The 23,065-nt window shown below is 57.6% G+C and overlaps 3 protein-coding genes and 1 pseudogene across 5 annotated transcripts; all 4 read right to left on the bottom strand.

Moving 5' to 3' along the window:
- Nucleotides 1-1,926: 1,926 nt before the first annotated feature.
- LOC309618551 (uncharacterized protein SPEM3-like) lies at nucleotides 1,927-4,560 on the bottom strand. Its single transcript, XM_082372480.1, has 3 exons — nucleotides 3,750-4,560; nucleotides 3,544-3,601; nucleotides 1,927-3,425 (listed from the first exon to the last, which is right to left on the bottom strand). The coding sequence occupies exons 1-3, from the start codon at nucleotides 3,885-3,887 to the stop codon at nucleotides 2,740-2,742; spliced, it is 882 nt and encodes a 293-aa protein (XP_082228606.1). The 5' UTR covers nucleotides 3,888-4,560; the 3' UTR covers nucleotides 1,927-2,739.
- A 2,133-nt stretch (nucleotides 4,561-6,693) lies between these two features.
- LOC309618548 (uncharacterized protein SPEM3-like) lies at nucleotides 6,694-15,586 on the bottom strand. Of its 2 annotated transcripts, XR_014238524.1 has the most exons (4): nucleotides 14,776-15,586; nucleotides 14,570-14,627; nucleotides 9,674-14,451; nucleotides 6,694-8,938 (listed from the first exon to the last, which is right to left on the bottom strand). XR_014238524.1 is itself a non-coding variant. In XM_082372477.1 (3 exons), exons 1-3 carry the CDS (start codon nucleotides 9,398-9,400, stop codon nucleotides 8,253-8,255), a joined length of 882 nt encoding a protein of 293 aa, XP_082228603.1. In that variant the 5' UTR covers nucleotides 9,401-9,666; the 3' UTR covers nucleotides 6,694-8,252. The 2 variants fall into 2 exon arrangements, 1 of the variants encoding a protein (XP_082228603.1); XM_082372477.1 differs by lacking the exons at nucleotides 9,674-14,451; nucleotides 14,570-14,627; nucleotides 14,776-15,586 and adding exons at nucleotides 9,057-9,114; nucleotides 9,263-9,666.
- A 2,133-nt stretch (nucleotides 15,587-17,719) lies between these two features.
- Nucleotides 17,720-20,426, bottom strand: LOC309618217 (uncharacterized protein SPEM3 pseudogene; annotated as a pseudogene). Its single transcript has 2 exons — nucleotides 20,289-20,426; nucleotides 17,720-20,082 (listed from the first exon to the last, which is right to left on the bottom strand). The product of its transcript is annotated as an uncharacterized protein SPEM3 pseudogene (transcript).
- A 73-nt stretch (nucleotides 20,427-20,499) lies between these two features.
- SPEM2 (SPEM family member 2) lies at nucleotides 20,500-22,948 on the bottom strand. The gene is made up of 3 exons (XM_082372503.1): nucleotides 22,804-22,948; nucleotides 22,595-22,652; nucleotides 20,500-22,461 (listed from the first exon to the last, which is right to left on the bottom strand). The coding sequence occupies exons 1-3, from the start codon at nucleotides 22,939-22,941 to the stop codon at nucleotides 21,209-21,211; spliced, it is 1,449 nt and encodes a 482-aa protein (XP_082228629.1). The 5' UTR covers nucleotides 22,942-22,948; the 3' UTR covers nucleotides 20,500-21,208.
- Between the last annotated feature and the right edge of the window lie 117 nt (nucleotides 22,949-23,065).

Below are 23,065 nucleotides of genomic sequence, written 5' to 3'. Positions count from 1 at the left end.
GGAAACTCCAGCTGGGCTAGGGCAGGGCAATGAGAAATTATGAGGGGAAGGAAATTGCTTTCAGCGGCCAGTGCTATCATGGACACAGCTTAAGTCCAGGCTGAAACTAGGAGCCAGAATAATAGGACAGAAAGATAGGACACCAGAGACACGCTCACAGATTAGACCAATGCATGCTGGACCAGGAATTCTTACATTCCTTTTTCCCAGGGGTCTGTCTCCACAGTGAACTAGGCCTAAGTCCATGGGCAAGAAAATTAAGTGGAGACACCTCGAGAAAATTAGAGGCCTATGAAGGAGGGCACCGTCAGAATCCAAGGCTCAATTTGGGGAGCCTAAAACACAAGGTTTCCTAGTCACTGACCAAGAGAGGTCTTCTCCCTCAGTAACCACGAGCCCCAAACACAGCCCAGAACGGGGGAGGCAAGTTTGCATACCTCTGGTCGTGACCCAAGAGACCAGATCAGGAAAACTGAAGCCTGGGCTCTTTCTCACAGTCTGGGGAAATCAGGCGTTGGGTGTCCATGCCTACATCTTACCTCCTCCCCAGAGGGTGGCTTCTGAGCCACCCCAGAAAGAACTAAGTTCTCTGGGCTCTGGGGGAGCTTTAAGATGCTGGGGGTGGGTGACAGGGAAAGGAAAATTGCTCTAAACTCTAAAGCACTGCTCTCCAATAGCATTTTCCATGATGATGGAAACGTTCTAAATCTGTGCCGTCCAATACAGTATCCGCTAGCTCCATGTGACTACTGAGCACTTAGAAGATCATGACACTGAGGAACAGAATTTTTTTCTTTTTTGGCCAAGCCATGAAGCTTGCAGGGACTGAGTTCCCCGACCAGGGATTGAACCGCGGCCACAGCAGTGAAAGCGCCAAGTCCCAACAACTGGACCACCAGGGAACAGAATTGGACGCCAGGGAAATTCTGTTCCCTGAGGAAGAGAATTTTTAACTTTTTAACTTAATTTTTAACAGAATTACTTTTCCTTAATTGTAACTAATTTATATTCTAATAGGCATATTTGGCTAGTGGCTACTGTAATTGACAATGCAGCTCTAGGGCCTTGGGGATAACGGATTTAGCTAGACAGCGATGGAGGGAAAGCAGGGATAGTTTAGGTCCTCATCAGGCCCTGTGGGATGGGGCTGGGGTGGATGTCCTCACACAACCACAGAAAACACTTCTCTTGTCTCTTTATTCCTCATGCATATCTGTCCCCTGATATCCCCACTCCTTGATGGTCTCCGGTGAGTTGTTGGATGTCTCTCGGTGAAGGCGCCTGGGAGACAGAGCTTCGCATTTGTCCCTGCCCGCTCTGAACTGTCTCTGGCGGGCGTCAAAGACCACATGCCCTAGCCGGGTGCCTGACCCAGGACAGTAGGGCTTCCAGCTGGTCTTGGGAGGCGTAGACATCTGGCGATAGTTCTGGCAGGCTGGAGGAACTGTATCCATGGGGTGGCACACCCAGTCTTGGCCGCCTGCTCGCCGGGAGGATGATTGCAGCTCAATCAGCACAGGTACCTCTGAGAAGGTTTGCAGGTCATTGGAGGTCACCTGAGCCTTGGGAGAGCAGGAGTTCTGACTGGGTGGGACAGAAGTCCCTGGTATGTGCTGCCCTGCACCCTCCTTTCGAGGACCTGCCTCAGATCTAAATAAGTTTCGGGTAGATGTGCGCCCAAAGCTTGGACAGAGTCAGTTCCTACACGGTTCTTGTGGAGGCCTGGATTTGGGGTAAGGCCTGGTTTTCTGGAAACTCTACAGTCTTTTAAAGGTCCTAGGGTACTTTGGAGGACACAGCCTTGGTTGAGGCCTAGACTCTCACGAAGTTCAGGGGGTTGGGGCTGGTTTGGGGTTTGGGACGTCGTGGATAACTGGGGAGGGATGGGGCCCTGGGAAGAGAGGACAGACGGAGGAGACTTGGAGGTTGGGGGAAAGGTGGGGGGTTGTATTAAGGCGGAGGGCTTCTGGTGGTTGCTGTGTTGATGAAGGACAAAGGATCTGGGAGAAACAAGAGGCAGAGAAAGAGTGCATGGTGGAGGCATGGCGCATGGTGAGCTCTGGGCACTGGTTGGAGAATGGAAGCAAGGTTGAGAAGGTGCAGCATCCTTGGAGTACACCAGGAATTTGGGGTAGACTGGAGCCTGGGGGTCCGTGTTTCTCTTCTCAGAACTGCAAGGATGGAAGCTGCAGTAAGGGAAGGTCTTGGACTGCACAAATTTGTCTTTGGCATCATTTGAGATCTTCCATTCCATATTCCCCGACTCCAGGTAACCCAGTATGGATCCTGTGGAGGGCTTGGCACTGTCCCCACTACATTGCTGCAGTGTTTGCTAAGCTATACCGGAGCTCACCAGACCATGCCCCTCTTGGGGCCTGGAGACGGTACCCAAGTCCTTTCTGGAGTACCCAGAGTTCTGAGGGGGACACACATGGACCACGTTCTGCTTTACCCTGCGGGCATCGTAGACCACCTGGCCGGAGGAGAGGCCTTGGCTGAAGGCAGACAAGGTAGAGGGAATAGAAGCTAGGGTGGGGGTAGGGGTGGTGGAAGGGACTGGAGTGGTCGTCAGGGCCATGACCAGCACTGGGACAGAGGTTGTGGCAGAGATCGGGACAGGGGCTGGTGTAGGGGCTAGGGCAGGAGTAGTAGCAGGGGCAGAAGTTGGGGGAGGAACTGGGGCCGAAGGTGGGGGAGGGACCAGAGTGTTGGCATGGGTATAGGTCAGATGAGCATGGGTCAGGGTGCAGACAGAAGTGTGGCCCAGGGACTGGGCTGAGGCATTTGAGGGGCCCTGGGCTTGGGCCTGGGCTGGGGTATGGGCTGAGGTATGCTCAGGGCCATGGACCTGGGCAGGGCTGCGCTCGGGGTGAGGGCTGGGGAGGGGGTCTGGGCCTGGGGGCGGGTGTGCTCAGGGGGGTGGGCTGAGGAGAAGGTCTGGGCCTTGGCAGGAGCATGCGCAGGGGGCTGAACTGGGGGGCGGGTTTGGGCCCGGGCTGGGGCCTGGGCTGGGTCATAGTCTGGGGTCTTCGTCTTGCTCTCTTGGGGCAGGCGGAGTGGAAGCACGTCCACCTTGCTCATCCTGCGGAGCTTGGAAGATGTCTCTTGCCTGGAGTAAAAGGTGGCTCGGGACGTTAAGGCTGTGACCGGAGGGGCCTCGCCAGCGCCCACTACCCCCTCCTTCCACAGTCCCCGTGGAGCCTCCATGGGAGCCCCAGCCCGTCCACACTGAGGCGGCCTCCAGCAGCACCCAGAAGCCTTCTCATGTTTTGTGTCTGGTATCCAGGAGTCAAGGTGGTTTGGGTGCCCGAGCAGGAAGCTTGGGCGATGGCGGAAGCGGGAAGGAACTCTTGAGCACAGGTTCTTGGGATCCACGGAGCAGCGCACGCACATGCGATGGCTGCCTACACAGCTGGCTTGCTTGTCTGCGGGGAAAGGCGAGATGGGACAGGGCCTGGGTTCCTGAGGGGCTGAGAATCGAGGCAGGGATAGAAGAAAGGGGACAGGCCCACATCCCCTGAGCCCACGCTGGCGCCCACTCACCTTTGGGGAAAATATGATTGAAAATTGTCCACAAGGAGCTCTTCAGATGCCTCCAGATCTGAGGGAAGCAGGGGAGAGGGGAGGCCGGGAGCAGGGTGAGCCCTGAAATCCAACCCTTGTCCGGCCACACCCCAGCAGCCCTCCCACCTCAGCCCCTTCAAGACCCCAGGGCTCCCCCAACCCCGCTTCCCAGATCCTGCCCTGACCAGAGTCACCACCTTGATCCCCACGTTGAGCAAGATGAAGCTGCCCAGGATCAGAAGAATTGAGTCTCCTAGGTCCTGGCATTTCCTGGGGTTGGTGCCAGAGCACGGCTGGGCTCGGTAGTGGGTTTGCTCACCCATGGCCGTGGGTCCCAGGACTGCCTGGGCCCCCCGGCCTCCACATAGTCACTGGGAGCCAGACTCCTCTGGTGGGGGAGGGGGAGAAGGACTGGGTCATAATGGGGCAGGTGGTGGGGTCACAATGAGGGGGGAGGAGGAAAAGGAGGGCCCAGGGTGGCATTCCCTGGTAACCAGGTAATCAGGTAAGCTGAGCCTGGACAGTCAAACAGGGCCCGGAGGCCGGCACACCTCCCCTCGAGCGGTCAATCATTCGCTCACCGCCCGCTGACTCACTTGTTCAAATGACACATTCCATCTCTTGGCCCCTCCTGAGACTAGGAAGACCTTGGCCTCAGAGCCCTGGGGAAGGCCTGGCTGGAGTCCAGAGCCTCAGCCTTCTTCATGCCCTTCACTGGGCGTGGAGCTGGACCTGCCCAGATGTGGAACCTCCCAGTTTGGAAGCAGCTTCTTGTATGAGGCTCTCTGGGGACAGGGACAGCTGAGACACAGAGGAGGTGCCCAGAGACCAGTGGTTTGGAGTCTGCAGCTGCAGATCTCCTTAGTGCATGGTATAGGACCAGGAGGGGCTTGCTGGCAGGACTGTGGCCACTAAACCAAGGGGACCCTCAGGCCAAGAAGAGGACACTGGCTTCTTATTGCAGGAAGCCAAGGGCAGGGACCCAGGCTGGCAGAAGGAGTGGTGCTTCCAAGCCACAGACCACCAATGTTTCCTGGACTCTGGCGCTCTTTATTCCTCTCTCCATGCCCTGCCGCCCCCCGCCCCCGCCCCCGTTTGCTGCTGGTCAGTTCATTTTTCCCAGTCTGGCGCCCGTGCAGAGGGGGCCTCGAGGCCGAGGTGGAAGGCGGCAGCGAGTTGGCCCGCGCTCGGCTCTCCTGCACTTGCCGCTTCAGCTCCAGGCTGTCATACACCTGGTAGCTGGCATTGCCCCCCGGGTCCCGGCTGAGTGGCATGAAGGTGGGCCGGGGCGGAAGGTGCTCGGTAGCCTGGACGTCGGGCAGGGGCTGGGAGGAGCGGACGAGCAGGGCTGAGCTGGGAGCCGGGGCCCGCCGGTACGAGGCCTCGGCCAGCACCGTGAGGGAGGCGGAGGTGGTCAGAGGGCGCCGCACGGGCAGCATCTCGGCCCATTCGGCCGCCCGGCGCCGAACTCCTTGGGGTTAGAACAGAGGCCTAATAGGATGGATCTGAATAGCAAACAATAATGAGGGACATACACTAGGGCATGCGGAGAAATAGGGGACTCCACATCTCACTTGGGAGTAGAGGAGCCCTGGTCATTTAAATCTAGAAGGGTTCTTGCATGCAATTATAACTTCATTTTAGAGGTGAGACTGCAAGCCTAGAAAGGTTGCACATGACTTGTCCAAGGTCAGAGCTGAGCCAGAGAGGTGTTGGAAATGGGCTCTCCCGCTGGGACGTATCTCCTTGGAATCGGTGGTGGTAATGTTAGACAAGAACACACCGATAGTGTGCCTGTAGTGACCCAGGGATGGACATCTGACTCAGGGAAGGGACATATTAGTGTTGCCCACCTCAGACACACAAGTGGTGGCAGGGAAAACACTTTGCAATCTCGCAGCTTATGTGTGTATACAGAAGAGTTATCAGGACTGAAAATCAAGTCCAGAGGAAACTCCAGCTGGGCTAGGGCAGGGCAATGAGAAATTATGAGGGGAAGGAAATTGCTTTCAGCGGCCAGTGCTATCATGGACACAGCTTAAGTCCAGGCTGAAACTAGGAGCCAGAATAATAGGACAGAAAGATAGGACACCAGAGACACGCTCACAGATTAGACCAATGCATGCTGGACCAGGAATTCTTACATTCCTTTTTCCCAGGGGTCTGTCTCCACAGTGAACTAGGCCTAAGTCCATGGGCAAGAAAATTAAGTGGAGACACCTCGAGAAAATTAGAGGCCTATGAAGGAGGGCACCGTCAGAATCCAAGGCTCAATTTGGGGAGCCTAAAACACAAGGTTTCCTAGTCACTGACCAAGAGAGGTCTTCTCCCTCAGTAACCACGAGCCCCAAACACAGCCCAGAACGGGGGAGGCAAGTTTGCATACCTCTGGTCGTGACCCAAGAGACCAGATCAGGAAAACTGAAGCCTGGGCTCTTTCTCACAGTCTGGGGAAATCAGGCGTTGGGTGTCCATGCCTACATCTTACCTCCTCCCCAGAGGGTGGCTTCTGAGCCACCCCAGAAAGAACTAAGTTCTCTGGGCTCTGGGGGAGCTTTAAGATGCTGGGGGTGGGTGACAGGGAAAGGAAAATTGCTCTAAACTCTAAAGCACTGCTCTCCAATAGCATTTTCCATGATGATGGAAACGTTCTAAATCTGTGCCGTCCAATACAGTATCCGCTAGCTCCATGTGACTACTGAGCACTTAGAAGATCATGACACTGAGGAACAGAATTTTTTTCTTTTTTGGCCAAGCCATGAAGCTTGCAGGGACTGAGTTCCCCGACCAGGGATTGAACCGCGGCCACAGCAGTGAAAGCGCCAAGTCCCAACAACTGGACCACCAGGGAACAGAATTGGACGCCAGGGAAATTCTGTTCCCTGAGGAAGAGAATTTTTAACTTTTTAACTTAATTTTTAACAGAATTACTTTTCCTTAATTGTAACTAATTTATATTCTAATAGGCATATTTGGCTAGTGGCTACTGTAATTGACAATGCAGCTCTAGGGCCTTGGGGATAACGGATTTAGCTAGACAGCGATGGAGGGAAAGCAGGGATAGTTTAGGTCCTCATCAGGCCCTGTGGGATGGGGCTGGGGTGGATGTCCTCACACAACCACAGAAAACACTTCTCTTGTCTCTTTATTCCTCATGCATATCTGTCCCCTGATATCCCCACTCCTTGATGGTCTCCGGTGAGTTGTTGGATGTCTCTCGGTGAAGGCGCCTGGGAGACAGAGCTTCGCATTTGTCCCTGCCCGCTCTGAACTGTCTCTGGCGGGCGTCAAAGACCACATGCCCTAGCCGGGTGCCTGACCCAGGACAGTAGGGCTTCCAGCTGGTCTTGGGAGGCGTAGACATCTGGCGATAGTTCTGGCAGGCTGGAGGAACTGTATCCATGGGGTGGCACACCCAGTCTTGGCCGCCTGCTCGCCGGGAGGATGATTGCAGCTCAATCAGCACAGGTACCTCTGAGAAGGTTTGCAGGTCATTGGAGGTCACCTGAGCCTTGGGAGAGCAGGAGTTCTGACTGGGTGGGACAGAAGTCCCTGGTATGTGCTGCCCTGCATCCTCCTTTCGAGGACCTGCCTCAGATCTAAATAAGTTTCGGGTAGATGTGCGCCCAAAGCTTGGACAGAGTCAGTTCCTACACGGTTCTTGTGGAGGCCTGGATTTGGGGTAAGGCCTGGTTTTCTGGAAACTCTACAGTCTTTTAAAGGTCCTAGGGTACTTTGGAGGACACAGCCTTGGTTGAGGCCTAGACTCTCACGAAGTTCAGGGGGTTGGGGCTGGTTTGGGGTTTGGGACGTCGTGGATAACTGGGGAGGGATGGGGCCCTGGGAAGAGAGGACAGACGGAGGAGACTTGGAGGTTGGGGGAAAGGTGGGGGGTTGTATTAAGGCGGAGGGCTTCTGGTGGTTGCTGTGTTGATGAAGGACAAAGGATCTGGGAGAAACAAGAGGCAGAGAAAGAGTGCATGGTGGAGGCATGGCGCATGGTGAGCTCTGGGCACTGGTTGGAGAATGGAAGCAAGGTTGAGAAGGTGCAGCATCCTTGGAGTACACCAGGAATTTGGGGTAGACTGGAGCCTGGGGGTCCGTGTTTCTCTTCTCAGAACTGCAAGGATGGAAGCTGCAGTAAGGGAAGGTCTTGGACTGCACAAATTTGTCTTTGGCATCATTTGAGATCTTCCATTCCATATTCCCCGACTCCAGGTAACCCAGTATGGATCCTGTGGAGGGCTTGGCACTGTCCCCACTACATTGCTGCAGTGTTTGCTAAGCTATACCGGAGCTCACCAGACCATGCCCCTCTTGGGGCCTGGAGACGGTACCCAAGTCCTTTCTGGAGTACCCAGAGTTCTGAGGGGGACACACATGGACCACGTTCTGCTTTACCCTGCGGGCATCGTAGACCACCTGGCCGGAGGAGAGGCCTTGGCTGAAGGCAGACAAGGTAGAGGGAATAGAAGCTAGGGTGGGGGTAGGGGTGGTGGAAGGGACTGGAGTGGTCGTCAGGGCCATGACCAGCACTGGGACAGAGGTTGTGGCAGAGATCGGGACAGGGGCTGGTGTAGGGGCTAGGGCAGGAGTAGTAGCAGGGGCAGAAGTTGGGGGAGGAACTGGGGCCGAAGGTGGGGGAGGGACCAGAGTGTTGGCATGGGTATAGGTCAGATGAGCATGGGTCAGGGTGCAGACAGAAGTGTGGCCCAGGGACTGGGCTGAGGCATTTGAGGGGCCCTGGGCTTGGGCCTGGGCTGGGGTATGGGCTGAGGTATGCTCAGGGCCATGGACCTGGGCAGGGCTGCGCTCGGGGTGAGGGCTGGGGAGGGGGTCTGGGCCTGGGGGCGGGTGTGCTCAGGGGGGTGGGCTGAGGAGAAGGTCTGGGCCTTGGCAGGAGCATGCGCAGGGGGCTGAACTGGGGGGCGGGTTTGGGCCCGGGCTGGGGCCTGGGCTGGGTCATAGTCTGGGGTCTTCGTCTTGCTCTCTTGGGGCAGGCGGAGTGGAAGCACGTCCACCTTGCTCATCCTGCGGAGCTTGGAAGATGTCTCTTGCCTGGAGTAAAAGGTGGCTCGGGACGTTAAGGCTGTGACCGGAGGGGCCTCGCCAGCGCCCACTACCCCCTCCTTCCACAGTCCCCGTGGAGCCTCCATGGGAGCCCCAGCCCGTCCACACTGAGGCGGCCTCCAGCAGCACCCAGAAGCCTTCTCATGTTTTGTGTCTGGTATCCAGGAGTCAAGGTGGTTTGGGTGCCCGAGCAGGAAGCTTGGGCGATGGCGGAAGCGGGAAGGAACTCTTGAGCACAGGTTCTTGGGATCCACGGAGCAGCGCACGCACATGCGATGGCTGCCTACACAGCTGGCTTGCTTGTCTGCGGGGAAAGGCGAGATGGGACAGGGCCTGGGTTCCTGAGGGGCTGAGAATCGAGGCAGGGATAGAAGAAAGGGGACAGGCCCACATCCCCTGAGCCCACGCTGGCGCCCACTCACCTTTGGGGAAAATATGATTGAAAATTGTCCACAAGGAGCTCTTCAGATGCCTCCAGATCTGAGGGAAGCAGGGGAGAGGGGAGGCCGGGAGCAGGGTGAGCCCTGAAATCCAACCCTTGTCCGGCCACACCCCAGCAGCCCTCCCACCTCAGCCCCTTCAAGACCCCAGGGCTCCCCCAACCCCGCTTCCCAGATCCTGCCCTGACCAGAGTCACCACCTTGATCCCCACGTTGAGCAAGATGAAGCTGCCCAGGATCAGAAGAATTGAGTCTCCTAGGTCCTGGCATTTCCTGGGGTTGGTGCCAGAGCACGGCTGGGCTCGGTAGTGGGTTTGCTCACCCATGGCCGTGGGTCCCAGGACTGCCTGGGCCCCCCGGCCTCCACATAGTCACTGGGAGCCAGACTCCTCTGGTGGGGGAGGGGGAGAAGGACTGGGTCATAATGGGGCAGGTGGTGGGGTCACAATGAGGGGGGAGGAGGAAAAGGAGGGCCCAGGGTGGCATTCCCTGGTAACCAGGTAATCAGGTAAGCTGAGCCTGGACAGTCAAACAGGGCCCGGAGGCCGGCACACCTCCCCTCGAGCGGTCAATCATTCGCTCACCGCCCGCTGACTCACTTGTTCAAATGACACATTCCATCTCTTGGCCCCTCCTGAGACTAGGAAGACCTTGGCCTCAGAGCCCTGGGGAAGGCCTGGCTGGAGTCCAGAGCCTCAGCCTTCTTCATGCCCTTCACTGGGCGTGGAGCTGGACCTGCCCAGATGTGGAACCTCCCAGTTTGGAAGCAGCTTCTTGTATGAGGCTCTCTGGGGACAGGGACAGCTGAGACACAGAGGAGGTGCCCAGAGACCAGTGGTTTGGAGTCTGCAGCTGCAGATCTCCTTAGTGCATGGTATAGGACCAGGAGGGGCTTGCTGGCAGGACTGTGGCCACTAAACCAAGGGGACCCTCAGGCCAAGAAGAGGACACTGGCTTCTTATTGCAGGAAGCCAAGGGCAGGGACCCAGGCTGGCAGAAGGAGTGGCGCTTCCAAGCCACAGACCACCAATGTTTCCTGGACTCTGGCGCTCTTTATTCCTCTCTCCATGCCCTGCCGCCCCCCGCCCCCGCCCCCGTTTGCTGCTGGTCAGTTCATTTTTCCCAGTCTGGCGCCCGTGCAGAGGGGGCCTCGAGGCCGAGGTGGAAGGCGGCAGCGAGTTGGCCCGCGCTCGGCTCTCCTGCACTTGCCGCTTCAGCTCCAGGCTGTCATACACCTGGTAGCTGGCATTGCCCCCCGGGTCCCGGCTGAGTGGCATGAAGGTGGGCCGGGGCGGAAGGTGCTCGGTAGCCTGGACGTCGGGCAGGGGCTGGGAGGAGCGGACGAGCAGGGCTGAGCTGGGAGCCGGGGCCCGCCGGTACGAGGCCTCGGCCAGCACCGTGAGGGAGGCGGAGGTGGTCAGAGGGCGCCGCACGGGCAGCATCTCGGCCCATTCGGCCGCCCGGCGCCGAACTCCTTGGGGTTAGAACAGAGGCCTAATAGGATGGATCTGAATAGCAAACAATAATGAGGGACATACACTAGGGCATGCGGAGAAATAGGGGACTCCACATCTCACTTGGGAGTAGAGGAGCCCTGGTCATTTAAATCTAGAAGGGTTCTTGCATGCAATTATAACTTCATTTTAGAGGTGAGACTGCAAGCCTAGAAAGGTTGCACATGACTTGTCCAAGGTCAGAGCTGAGCCAGAGAGGTGTTGGAAATGGGCTCTCCCGCTGGGACGTATCTCCTTGGAATCGGTGGTGGTAATGTTAGACAAGAACACACCGATAGTGTGCCTGTAGTGACCCAGGGATGGACATCTGACTCAGGGAAGGGACATATTAGTGTTGCCCACCTCAGACACACAAGTGGTGGCAGGGAAAACACTTTGCAATCTCGCAGCTTATGTGTGTATACAGAAGAGTTATCAGGACTGAAAATCAAGTCCAGAGGAAACTCCAGCTGGGCTAGGGCAGGGCAATGAGAAATTATGAGGGGAAGGAAATTGCTTTCAGCGGCCAGTGCTATCATGGACACAGCTTAAGTCCAGGCTGAAACTAGGAGCCAGAATAATAGGACAGAAAGATAGGACACCAGAGACACGCTCACAGATTAGACCAATGCATGCTGGACCAGGAATTCTTACATTCCTTTTTCCCAGGGGTCTGTCTCCACAGTGAACTAGGCCTAAGTCCATGGGCAAGAAAATTAAGTGGAGACACCTCGAGAAAATTAGAGGCCTATGAAGGAGGGCACCGTCAGAATCCAAGGCTCAATTTGGGGAGCCTAAAACACAAGGTTTCCTAGTCACTGACCAAGAGAGGTCTTCTCCCTCAGTAACCACGAGCCCCAAACACAGCCCAGAACGGGGGAGGCAAGTTTGCATACCTCTGGTCGTGACCCAAGAGACCAGATCAGGAAAACTGAAGCCTGGGCTCTTTCTCACAGTCTGGGGAAATCAGGCGTTGGGTGTCCATGCCTACATCTTACCTCCTCCCCAGAGGGTGGCTTCTGAGCCACCCCAGAAAGAACTAAGTTCTCTGGGCTCTGGGGGAGCTTTAAGATGCTGGGGGTGGGTGACAGGGAAAGGAAAATTGCTCTAAACTCTAAAGCACTGCTCTCCAATAGCATTTTCCATGATGATGGAAACGTTCTAAATCTGTGCCGTCCAATACAGTATCCGCTAGCTCCATGTGACTACTGAGCACTTAGAAGATCATGACACTGAGGAACAGAATTTTTTTCTTTTTTGGCCAAGCCATGAAGCTTGCAGGGACTGAGTTCCCCGACCAGGGATTGAACCGCGGCCACAGCAGTGAAAGCGCCAAGTCCCAACAACTGGACCACCAGGGAACAGAATTGGACGCCAGGGAAATTCTGTTCCCTGAGGAAGAGAATTTTTAACTTTTTAACTTAATTTTTAACAGAATTACTTTTCCTTAATTGTAACTAATTTATATTCTAATAGGCATATTTGGCTAGTGGCTACTGTAATTGACAATGCAGCTCTAGGGCCTTGGGGATAACGGATTTAGCTAGACAGCGATGGAGGGAAAGCAGGGATAGTTTAGGTCCTCATCAGGCCCTGTGGGATGGGGCTGGGGTGGATGTCCTCACACAACCACAGAAAACACTTCTCTTGTCTCTTTATTCCTCATGCATATCTGTCCCCTGATATCCCCACTCCTTGATGGTCTCCGGTGAGTTGTTGGATGTCTCTCGGTGAAGGCGCCTGGGAGACAGAGCTTCGCATTTGTCCCTGCCCGCTCTGAACTGTCTCTGGCGGGCGTCAAAGACCACATGCCCTAGCCGGGTGCCTGACCCAGGACAGTAGGGCTTCCAGCTGGTCTTGGGAGGCGTAGACATCTGGCGATAGTTCTGGCAGGCTGGAGGAACTGTATCCATGGGGTGGCACACCCAGTCTTGGCCGCCTGCTCGCCGGGAGGATGATTGCAGCTCAATCAGCACAGGTACCTCTGAGAAGGTTTGCAGGTCATTGGAGGTCACCTGAGCCTTGGGAGAGCAGGAGTTCTGACTGGGTGGGACAGAAGTCCCTGGTATGTGCTGCCCTGCATCCTCCTTTCGAGGACCTGCCTCAGATCTAAATAAGTTTCGGGTAGATGTGCGCCCAAAGCTTGGACAGAGTCAGTTCCTACACGGTTCTTGTGGAGGCCTGGATTTGGGGTAAGGCCTGGTTTTCTGGAAACTCTACAGTCTTTTAAAGGTCCTAGGGTACTTTGGAGGACACAGCCTTGGTTGAGGCCTAGACTCTCACGAAGTTCAGGGGGTTGGGGCTGGTTTGGGGTTTGGGACGTCGTGGATAACTGGGGAGGGATGGGGCCCTGGGAAGAGAGGACAGACGGAGGAGACTTGGAGGTTGGGGGAAAGGTGGGGGGTTGTATTAAGGCGGAGGGCTTCTGGTGGTTGCTGTGTTGATGAAGGACAAAGGATCTGGGAGAAACAAGAGGCAGAGAAAGAGTGCATGGTGGAGGCATGGCGCATGGTGAGCTCTGGGCACTGGTTGGAGAATGGAAGCAAGGTTGAGAAGGTGCAGCATCCTTGGAGTACACCAGGAATTTGGGGTAGACTGGAGCCTGGGGGTCCGTGTTTCTCTTCTCAGAACTGCAAGGATGGAAGCTGCAGTAAGGGAAGGTCTTGGACTGCACAAATTTGTCTTTGGCATCATTTGAGATCTTCCATTCCATATTCCCCGACTCCAGGTAACCCAGTATGGATCCTGTGGAGGGCTTGGCACTGTCCCCACTACATTGCTGCAGTGTTTGCTAAGCTATACCGGAGCTCACCAGACCATGCCCCTCTTGGGGCCTGGAGACGGTACCCAAGTCCTTTCTGGAGTACCCAGAGTTCTGAGGGGGACACACATGGACCACGTTCTGCTTTACCCTGCGGGCATCGTAGACCACCTGGCCGGAGGAGAGGCCTTGGCTGAAGGCAGACAAGGTAGAGGGAATAGAAGCTAGGGTGGGGGTAGGGGTGGTGGAAGGGACTGGAGTGGTCGTCAGGGCCATGACCAGCACTGGGACAGAGGTTGTGGCAGAGATCGGGACAGGGGCTGGTGTAGGGGCTAGGGCAGGAGTAGTAGCAGGGGCAGAAGTTGGGGGAGGAACTGGGGCCGAAGGTGGGGGAGGGACCAGAGTGTTGGCATGGGTATAGGTCAGATGAGCATGGGTCAGGGTGCAGACAGAAGTGTGGCCCAGGGACTGGGCTGAGGCATTTGAGGGGCCCTGGGCTTGGGCCTGGGCTGGGGTATGGGCTGAGGTATGCTCAGGGCCATGGACCTGGGCAGGGCTGCGCTCGGGGTGAGGGCTGGGGAGGGGGTCTGGGCCTGGGGGCGGGTGTGCTCAGGGGGGTGGGCTGAGGAGAAGGTCTGGGCCTTGGCAGGAGCATGCGCAGGGGGCTGAACTGGGGGGCGGGTTTGGGCCCGGGCTGGGGCCTGGGCTGGGTCATAGTCTGGGGTCTTCGTCTTGCTCTCTTGGGGCAGGCGGAGTGGAAGCACGTCCACCTTGCTCATCCTGCGGAGCTTGGAAGATGTCTCTTGCCTGGAGTAAAAGGTGGCTCGGGACGTTAAGGCTGTGACCGGAGGGGCCTCGCCAGCGCCCACTACCCCCTCCTTCCACAGTCCCCGTGGAGCCTCCATGGGAGCCCCAGCCCGTCCACACTGAGGCGGCCTCCAGCAGCACCCAGAAGCCTTCTCATGTTTTGTGTCTGGTATCCAGGAGTCAAGGTGGTTTGGGTGCCCGAGCAGGAAGCTTGGGCGATGGCGGAAGCGGGAAGGAACTCTTGAGCACAGGTTCTTGGGATCCACGGAGCAGCGCACGCACATGCGATGGCTGCCTACACAGCTGGCTTGCTTGTCTGCGGGGAAAGGCGAGATGGGACAGGGCCTGGGTTCCTGAGGGGCTGAGAATCGAGGCAGGGATAGAAGAAAGGGGACAGGCCCACATCCCCTGAGCCCACGCTGGCGCCCACTCACCTTTGGGGAAAATATGATTGAAAATTGTCCACAAGGAGCTCTTCAGATGCCTCCAGATCTGAGGGAAGCAGGGGAGAGGGGAGGCCGGGAGCAGGGTGAGCCCTGAAATCCAACCCTTGTCCGGCCACACCCCAGCAGCCCTCCCACCTCAGCCCCTTCAAGACCCCAGGGCTCCCCCAACCCCGCTTCCCAGATCCTGCCCTGACCAGAGTCACCACCTTGATCCCCACGTTGAGCAAGATGAAGCTGCCCAGGATCAGAAGAATTGAGTCTCCTAGGTCCTGGCATTTCCTGGGGTTGGTGCCAGAGCACGGCTGGGCTCGGTAGTGGGTTTGCTCACCCATGGCCGTGGGTCCCAGGACTGCCTGGGCCCCCCGGCCTCCACATAGTCACTGGGAGCCAGACTCCTCTGGTGGGGGAGGGGGAGAAGGACTGGGTCATAATGGGGCAGGTGGTGGGGTCACAATGAGGGGGGAGGAGGAAAAGGAGGGCCCAGGGTGGCATTCCCTGGTAACCAGGTAATCAGGTAAGCTGAGCCTGGACAGTCAAACAGGGCCCGGAGGCCGGCACACCTCCCCTCGAGCGGTCAATCATTCGCTCACCGCCCGCTGACTCACTTGTTCAAATGACACATTCCATCTCTTGGCCCCTCCTGAGACTAGGAAGACCTTGGCCTCAGAGCCCTGGGGAAGGCCTGGCTGGAGTCCAGAGCCTCAGCCTTCTTCATGCCCTTCACTGGGCGTGGAGCTGGACCTGCCCAGATGTGGAACCTCCCAGTTTGGAAGCAGCTTCTTGTATGAGGCTCTCTGGGGACAGGGACAGCTGAGACACAGAGGAGGTGCCCAGAGACCAGTGGTTTGGAGTCTGCAGCTGCAGATCTCCTTAGTGCATGGTATAGGACCAGGAGGGGCTTGCTGGCAGGACTGTGGCCACTAAACCAAGGGGACCCTCAGGCCAAGAAGAGGACACTGGCTTCTTATTGCAGGAAGCCAAGGGCAGGGACCCAGGCTGGCAGAAGGAGTGGTGCTTCCAAGCCACAGACCACCAATGTTTCCTGGACTCTGGCGCTCTTTATTCCTCTCTCCATGCCCTGCCGCCCCCCGCCCCCGCCCCCGTTTGCTGCTGGTCAGTTCATTTTTCCCAGTCTGGCGCCCGTGCAGAGGGGGCCTCGAGGCCGAGGTGGAAGGCGGCAGCGAGTTGGCCCGCGCTCGGCTCTCCTGCACTTGCCGCTTCAGCTCCAGGCTGTCATACACCTGGTAGCTGGCATTGCCCCCCGGGTCCCGGCTGAGTGGCATGAAGGTGGGCCGGGGCGGAAGGTGCTCGGTAGCCTGGACGTCGGGCAGGGGCTGGGAGGAGCGGACGAGCAGGGCTGAGCTGGGAGCCGGGGCCCGCCGGTACGAGGCCTCGGCCAGCACCGTGAGGGAGGCGGAGGTGGTCAGAGGGCGCCGCACGGGCAGCATCTCGGCCCATTCGGCCGCCCGGCGCCGAACTCCTTGGGGTTAGAACAGAGGCCTAATAGGATGGATCTGAATAGCAAACAGTAATGAGGGACATACACTAGGGCATGCGGAGAAATAGGGGACTCCACATCTCACTTGGGAGTAGAGGAGCCCTGGTCATTTAAATCTAGAAGGGTTCTTGCATGCAATTATAACTTCATTTTAGAGGTGAGACTGCAAGCCTAGAAAGGTTGCACATGACTTGTCCAAGGTCAGAGCTGAGCCAGAGAGGTGTTGGAAATGGGCTCTCCCGCTGGGACGTATCTCCTTGGAATCGGTGGTGGTAATGTTAGACAAGAACACACCGATAGTGTGCCTGTAGTGACCCAGGGATGGACATCTGACTCAGGGAAGGGACATATTAGTGTTGCCCACCTCAGACACACAAGTGGTGGCAGGGAAAACACTTTGCAATCTCGCAGCTTATGTGTGTATACAGAAGAGTTATCAGGACTGAAAATCAAGTCCAGAGGAAACTCCAGCTGGGCTAGGGCAGGGCAATGAGAAATTATGAGGGGAAGGAAATTGCTTTCAGCGGCCAGTGCTATCATGGACACAGCTTAAGTCCAGGCTGAAACTAGGAGCCAGAATAATAGGACAGAAAGATAGGACACCAGAGACACGCTCACAGATTAGACCAATGCATGCTGGACCAGGAATTCTTACATTCCTTTTTCCCAGGGGTCTGTCTCCACAGTGAACTAGGCCTAAGTCCATGGGCAAGAAAATTAAGTGGAGACACCTCGAGAAAATTAGAGGCCTATGAAGGAGGGCACCGTCAGAATCCAAGGCTCAATTTGGGGAGCCTAAAACACAAGGTTTCCTAGTCACTGACCAAGAGAGGTCTTCTCCCTCAGTAACCACGAGCCCCAAACACAGCCCAGAACGGGGGAGGCAAGTTTGCATACCTCTGGTCGTGACCCAAGAGACCAGATCAGGAAAACTGAAGCCTGGGCTCTTTCTCACAGTCTGGGGAAATCAGGCGTTGGGTGTCCATGCCTACATCTTACCTCCTCCCCAGAGGGTGGCTTCTGAGCCACCCCAGAAAGAACTAAGTTCTCTGGGCTCTGGGGGAGCTTTAAGATGCTGGGGGTGGGTGACAGGGAAAGGAAAATTGCTCTAAACTCTAAAGCACTGCTCTCCAATAGCATTTTCCATGATGATGGAAACGTTCTAAATCTGTGCCGTCCAATACAGTATCCGCTAGCTCCATGTGACTACTGAGCACTTAGAAGATCATGACACTGAGGAACAGAATTTTTTTCTTTTTTGGCCAAGCCATGAAGCTTGCAGGGACTGAGTTCCCCGACCAGGGATTGAACCGCGGCCACAGCAGTGAAAGCGCCAAGTCCCAACAACTGGACCACCAGGGAACAGAATTGGACGCCAGGGAAATTCTGTTCCCTGAGGAAGAGAATTTTTAACTTTTTAACTTAATTTTTAACAGAATTACTTTTCCTTAATTGTAACTAATTTATATTCTAATAGGCATATTTGGCTAGTGGCTACTGTAATTGACAATGCAGCTCTAGGGCCTTGGGGATAACGGATTTAGCTAGACAGCGATGGAGGGAAAGCAGGGATAGTTTAGGTCCTCATCAGGCCCTGTGGGATGGGGCTGGGGTGGATGTCCTCACACAACCACAGAAAACACTTCTCTTGTCTCTTTATTCCTCATGCATATCTGTCCCCTGATATCCCCACTCCTTGATGGTCTCCGGTGAGTTGTTGGATGTCTCTCGGTGAAGGCGCCTGGGAGACAGAGCTTCGCATTTGTCCCTGCCCGCTCTGAACTGTCTCTGGCGGGCGTCAAAGACCACATGCCCTAGCCGGGTGCCTGACCCAGGACAGTAGGGCTTCCAGCTGGTCTTGGGAGGCGTAGACATCTGGCGATAGTTCTGGCAGGCTGGAGGAACTGTATCCATGGGGTGGCACACCCAGTCTTGGCCGCCTGCTCGCCGGGAGGATGATTGCAGCTCAATCAGCACAGGTACCTCTGAGAAGGTTTGCAGGTCATTGGAGGTCACCTGAGCCTTGGGAGAGCAGGAGTTCTGACTGGGTGGGACAGAAGTCCCTGGTATGTGCTGCCCTGCATCCTCCTTTCGAGGACCTGCCTCAGATCTAAATAAGTTTCGGGTAGATGTGCGCCCAAAGCTTGGACAGAGTCAGTTCCTACACGGTTCTTGTGGAGGCCTGGATTTGGGGTAAGGCCTGGTTTTCTGGAAACTCTACAGTCTTTTAAAGGTCCTAGGGTACTTTGGAGGACACAGCCTTGGTTGAGGCCTAGACTCTCACGAAGTTCAGGGGGTTGGGGCTGGTTTGGGGTTTGGGACGTCGTGGATAACTGGGGAGGGATGGGGCCCTGGGAAGAGAGGACAGACGGAGGAGACTTGGAGGTTGGGGGAAAGGTGGGGGGTTGTATTAAGGCGGAGGGCTTCTGGTGGTTGCTGTGTTGATGAAGGACAAAGGATCTGGGAGAAACAAGAGGCAGAGAAAGAGTGCATGGTGGAGGCATGGCGCATGGTGAGCTCTGGGCACTGGTTGGAGAATGGAAGCAAGGTTGAGAAGGTGCAGCATCCTTGGAGTACACCAGGAATTTGGGGTAGACTGGAGCCTGGGGGTCCGTGTTTCTCTTCTCAGAACTGCAAGGATGGAAGCTGCAGTAAGGGAAGGTCTTGGACTGCACAAATTTGTCTTTGGCATCATTTGAGATCTTCCATTCCATATTCCCCGACTCCAGGTAACCCAGTATGGATCCTGTGGAGGGCTTGGCACTGTCCCCACTACATTGCTGCAGTGTTTGCTAAGCTATACCGGAGCTCACCAGACCATGCCCCTCTTGGGGCCTGGAGACGGTACCCAAGTCCTTTCTGGAGTACCCAGAGTTCTGAGGGGGACACACATGGACCACGTTCTGCTTTACCCTGCGGGCATCGTAGACCACCTGGCCGGAGGAGAGGCCTTGGCTGAAGGCAGACAAGGTAGAGGGAATAGAAGCTAGGGTGGGGGTAGGGGTGGTGGAAGGGACTGGAGTGGTCGTCAGGGCCATGACCAGCACTGGGACAGAGGTTGTGGCAGAGATCGGGACAGGGGCTGGTGTAGGGGCTAGGGCAGGAGTAGTAGCAGGGGCAGAAGTTGGGGGAGGAACTGGGGCCGAAGGTGGGGGAGGGACCAGAGTGTTGGCATGGGTATAGGTCAGATGAGCATGGGTCAGGGTGCAGACAGAAGTGTGGCCCAGGGACTGGGCTGAGGCATTTGAGGGGCCCTGGGCTTGGGCCTGGGCTGGGGTATGGGCTGAGGTATGCTCAGGGCCATGGACCTGGGCAGGGCTGCGCTCGGGGTGAGGGCTGGGGAGGGGGTCTGGGCCTGGGGGCGGGTGTGCTCAGGGGGGTGGGCTGAGGAGAAGGTCTGGGCCTTGGCAGGAGCATGCGCAGGGGGCTGAACTGGGGGGCGGGTTTGGGCCCGGGCTGGGGCCTGGGCTGGGTCATAGTCTGGGGTCTTCGTCTTGCTCTCTTGGGGCAGGCGGAGTGGAAGCACGTCCACCTTGCTCATCCTGCGGAGCTTGGAAGATGTCTCTTGCCTGGAGTAAAAGGTGGCTCGGGACGTTAAGGCTGTGACCGGAGGGGCCTCGCCAGCGCCCACTACCCCCTCCTTCCACAGTCCCCGTGGAGCCTCCATGGGAGCCCCAGCCCGTCCACACTGAGGCGGCCTCCAGCAGCACCCAGAAGCCTTCTCATGTTTTGTGTCTGGTATCCAGGAGTCAAGGTGGTTTGGGTGCCCGAGCAGGAAGCTTGGGCGATGGCGGAAGCGGGAAGGAACTCTTGAGCACAGGTTCTTGGGATCCACGGAGCAGCGCACGCACATGCGATGGCTGCCTACACAGCTGGCTTGCTTGTCTGCGGGGAAAGGCGAGATGGGACAGGGCCTGGGTTCCTGAGGGGCTGAGAATCGAGGCAGGGATAGAAGAAAGGGGACAGGCCCACATCCCCTGAGCCCACGCTGGCGCCCACTCACCTTTGGGGAAAATATGATTGAAAATTGTCCACAAGGAGCTCTTCAGATGCCTCCAGATCTGAGGGAAGCAGGGGAGAGGGGAGGCCGGGAGCAGGGTGAGCCCTGAAATCCAACCCTTGTCCGGCCACACCCCAGCAGCCCTCCCACCTCAGCCCCTTCAAGACCCCAGGGCTCCCCCAACCCCGCTTCCCAGATCCTGCCCTGACCAGAGTCACCACCTTGATCCCCACGTTGAGCAAGATGAAGCTGCCCAGGATCAGAAGAATTGAGTCTCCTAGGTCCTGGCATTTCCTGGGGTTGGTGCCAGAGCACGGCTGGGCTCGGTAGTGGGTTTGCTCACCCATGGCCGTGGGTCCCAGGACTGCCTGGGCCCCCCGGCCTCCACATAGTCACTGGGAGCCAGACTCCTCTGGTGGGGGAGGGGGAGAAGGACTGGGTCATAATGGGGCAGGTGGTGGGGTCACAATGAGGGGGGAGGAGGAAAAGGAGGGCCCAGGGTGGCATTCCCTGGTAACCAGGTAATCAGGTAAGCTGAGCCTGGACAGTCAAACAGGGCCCGGAGGCCGGCACACCTCCCCTCGAGCGGTCAATCATTCGCTCACCGCCCGCTGACTCACTTGTTCAAATGACACATTCCATCTCTTGGCCCCTCCTGAGACTAGGAAGACCTTGGCCTCAGAGCCCTGGGGAAGGCCTGGCTGGAGTCCAGAGCCTCAGCCTTCTTCATGCCCTTCACTGGGCGTGGAGCTGGACCTGCCCAGATGTGGAACCTCCCAGTTTGGAAGCAGCTTCTTGTATGAGGCTCTCTGGGGACAGGGACAGCTGAGACACAGAGGAGGTGCCCAGAGACCAGTGGTTTGGAGTCTGCAGCTGCAGATCTCCTTAGTGCATGGTATAGGACCAGGAGGGGCTTGCTGGCAGGACTGTGGCCACTAAACCAAGGGGACCCTCAGGCCAAGAAGAGGACACTGGCTTCTTATTGCAGGAAGCCAAGGGCAGGGACCCAGGCTGGCAGAAGGAGTGGCGCTTCCAAGCCACAGACCACCAATGTTTCCTGGACTCTGGCGCTCTTTATTCCTCTCTCCATGCCCTGCCGCCCCCCGCCCCCGCCCCCGTTTGCTGCTGGTCAGTTCATTTTCCCAGTCTGGCGCCCATGCAGAGGGGGCCTCGAGGCCGAGGTGGAAGGCGGCAGCGAGTTGGCCCGCGCTCGGCTCTCCTGCACTTGCCGCTTCAGCTCCAGGCTGTCATACACCTGGTAGCTGGCATTGCCCCCCGGGTCCCGGCTGAGTGGCATGAAGGTGGGCCGGGGCGGAAGGTGCTCGGTAGCCTGGACGTCGGGCAGGGGCTGGGAGGAGCGGACGAGCAGGGCTGAGCTGGGAGCCGGGGCCCGCCGGTACGAGGCCTCGGCCAGCACCGTGAGGGAGGCGGAGGTGGTCAGAGGGCGCCGCACGGGCAGCATCTCGGCCCATTCGGCCGCCCGGCGCCGTACCTCGTGGGCATCCCGGGAATAGTTCAAGTGTTCCGTGGAGGGGTGCGGGCTGCCGTTGGGCTGGCTGTGAGCACTGCTGGGGAGGCTCCGTCTGTGGGCCTGGCGGGAGTTGCGCTGCCGGGCTTCGGGCCGGCAGCCCCGAGGCTCCAGAGCGGATGGAGGCTCAGAGCCTTCCAGACCACGCCGCCGCTGATTCCAGGAGTCATACGGGAGCTGGCCCCTTGAGGGGTAAGTGCTGTGCCCCCCAGGGACCCACGAGGGGTTAGGGGGCAGCCGTCGGGGAGGTGGTGGAGACGAGGGCCACTGGTCAGCCTCCACGTTGCCCCAGATGCGGGATGGTGAGCAGGGGGCCCCGAGGGACTGCAGCCTTAGCTCGGACTTGGCCTCCACACGCTTGGGCATGCGGCGTGGCTCGGGCGACAGGTAGAGACAGGGTGGTGGCAGGCTGGCCAGGATCCCACCCTGGCGGCCCCAGAGGCCCACGTTGGAGGGCAGGCCCATCCGCTGGTAGAGCCCTCCCCAGCACCCCCGCGGGTGCTTGGGTTGTGGGAAGGAAAGGTCATCCCCCTCCTCCAGGTAGGAGTCCGGGTCCTCCCGATCAAAGGAGCGCATCAGCCGCAGCTGTGACATCCTGTGGCTGCGAGGCAGCCTATGGAAGACTGAGCGGCTGTGGGGGAATTGTCTGCGGTTCTTCGGTCTCCGCTGGTGGCTGCAGGGGCGGCGGCTGCAGCTGCGGCTACGGTTGTGGAGATGATGGTAGGAGGACGAGGAGTAGCAAGTGGGCCGGGCCATTTTCACTTCCACAGGGTCCAGGGTGCAGTGGATGTGGACGTCTCGGGCCTTGGCTGGAGAATATTTGGGGGAACTTTCACAAGCCTGCGAGATTTCATCTGGGGGAGGCGAGAGTCCGTGAGGGCAGGGCAACTGTCAGAAGAGTTCAGGGTTGGGAACCTGGGGGCCTGGGTTTCTAGGGCCCTGGGAATGGCGGGGGCGGGGTGCCCCCTACCTGTCTTCCGTACTTACTTTTCTGATTAATCCAATAGATGGTCTTGTCTAAGGCATTCTGGAGCCCATGCCATATCTGGGGGGAGGTGTGTGAAAATGAAGGCCAGGCTCTCTACCCTCACCCCCGTCCCAGCCAAGACCGTTCCTGCAGACGGAGGTGCAGGCTGCAGCTGGTTCCCACCCTCAGCCCTCTTCACCCCTACTGGTGGTCCCCAACCATCGCTGACCATAGCTGCCATGTTGATCCCAATGTTGACAAGAATGACAAGGCCCAGCAGCAGGAGTAGGAAGTCCTCCACATTCTGGGTACTTTCTTGGTATTGATGGCAGCACCCCAGGTTGTCATACCAGAGCTGGTTTTCCATGGTGGGGGGCTCCTAGGGCCACCTGGGCCGTCCCCCCCACCGGCCCTGACCCACACTGCACTCATGCCAGGACCTGGGGTCACCCACCAACAGGTGAGGGAGCATGGTCATAATGAGGCACGTA

This window comes from Balaenoptera borealis (genome assembly GCF_965194805.1).
Source record: "Balaenoptera borealis genome assembly, chromosome: 20".
NCBI lineage: Eukaryota > Metazoa > Chordata > Mammalia > Artiodactyla > Balaenopteridae > Balaenoptera > Balaenoptera borealis.
This window is presented reverse-complemented; position numbering and strand designations above follow the sequence as displayed.

Bases quoted from the DNA above. Each gene is read 5' to 3' on its own strand.
- LOC309618551 (XM_082372480.1), bottom strand. From the start codon at position 3,887: ATGGGTGAGCAAACCCACTACCGAGCCCAGCCGTGCTCTGGCACCAAC. The intron at 3,602-3,749 runs GTCAGGGCAGGA...TGCTTCCCTCAG, and splicing joins GGATCAAGGTGGTGACTCTG to ATCTGGAGGCATCTGAAGAG. The intron at 3,426-3,543 runs GTGAGTGGGCGC...CTTTCCCCGCAG, and splicing joins CAATCATATTTTCCCCAAAG to ACAAGCAAGCCAGCTGTGTA.
- LOC309618548 (XM_082372477.1), bottom strand. From the start codon at position 9,400: ATGGGTGAGCAAACCCACTACCGAGCCCAGCCGTGCTCTGGCACCAAC. The intron at 9,115-9,262 runs GTCAGGGCAGGA...TGCTTCCCTCAG, and splicing joins GGATCAAGGTGGTGACTCTG to ATCTGGAGGCATCTGAAGAG. The intron at 8,939-9,056 runs GTGAGTGGGCGC...CTTTCCCCGCAG, and splicing joins CAATCATATTTTCCCCAAAG to ACAAGCAAGCCAGCTGTGTA.
- SPEM2 (XM_082372503.1), bottom strand. From the start codon at position 22,941: ATGGAAAACCAGCTCTGGTATGACAACCTGGGGTGCTGCCATCAATAC. The intron at 22,653-22,803 runs GTCAGCGATGGT...ACCTCCCCCCAG, and splicing joins GGATCAACATGGCAGCTATG to ATATGGCATGGGCTCCAGAA. The intron at 22,462-22,594 runs GTAAGTACGGAA...CGCCTCCCCCAG, and splicing joins CTATTGGATTAATCAGAAAA to ATGAAATCTCGCAGGCTTGT.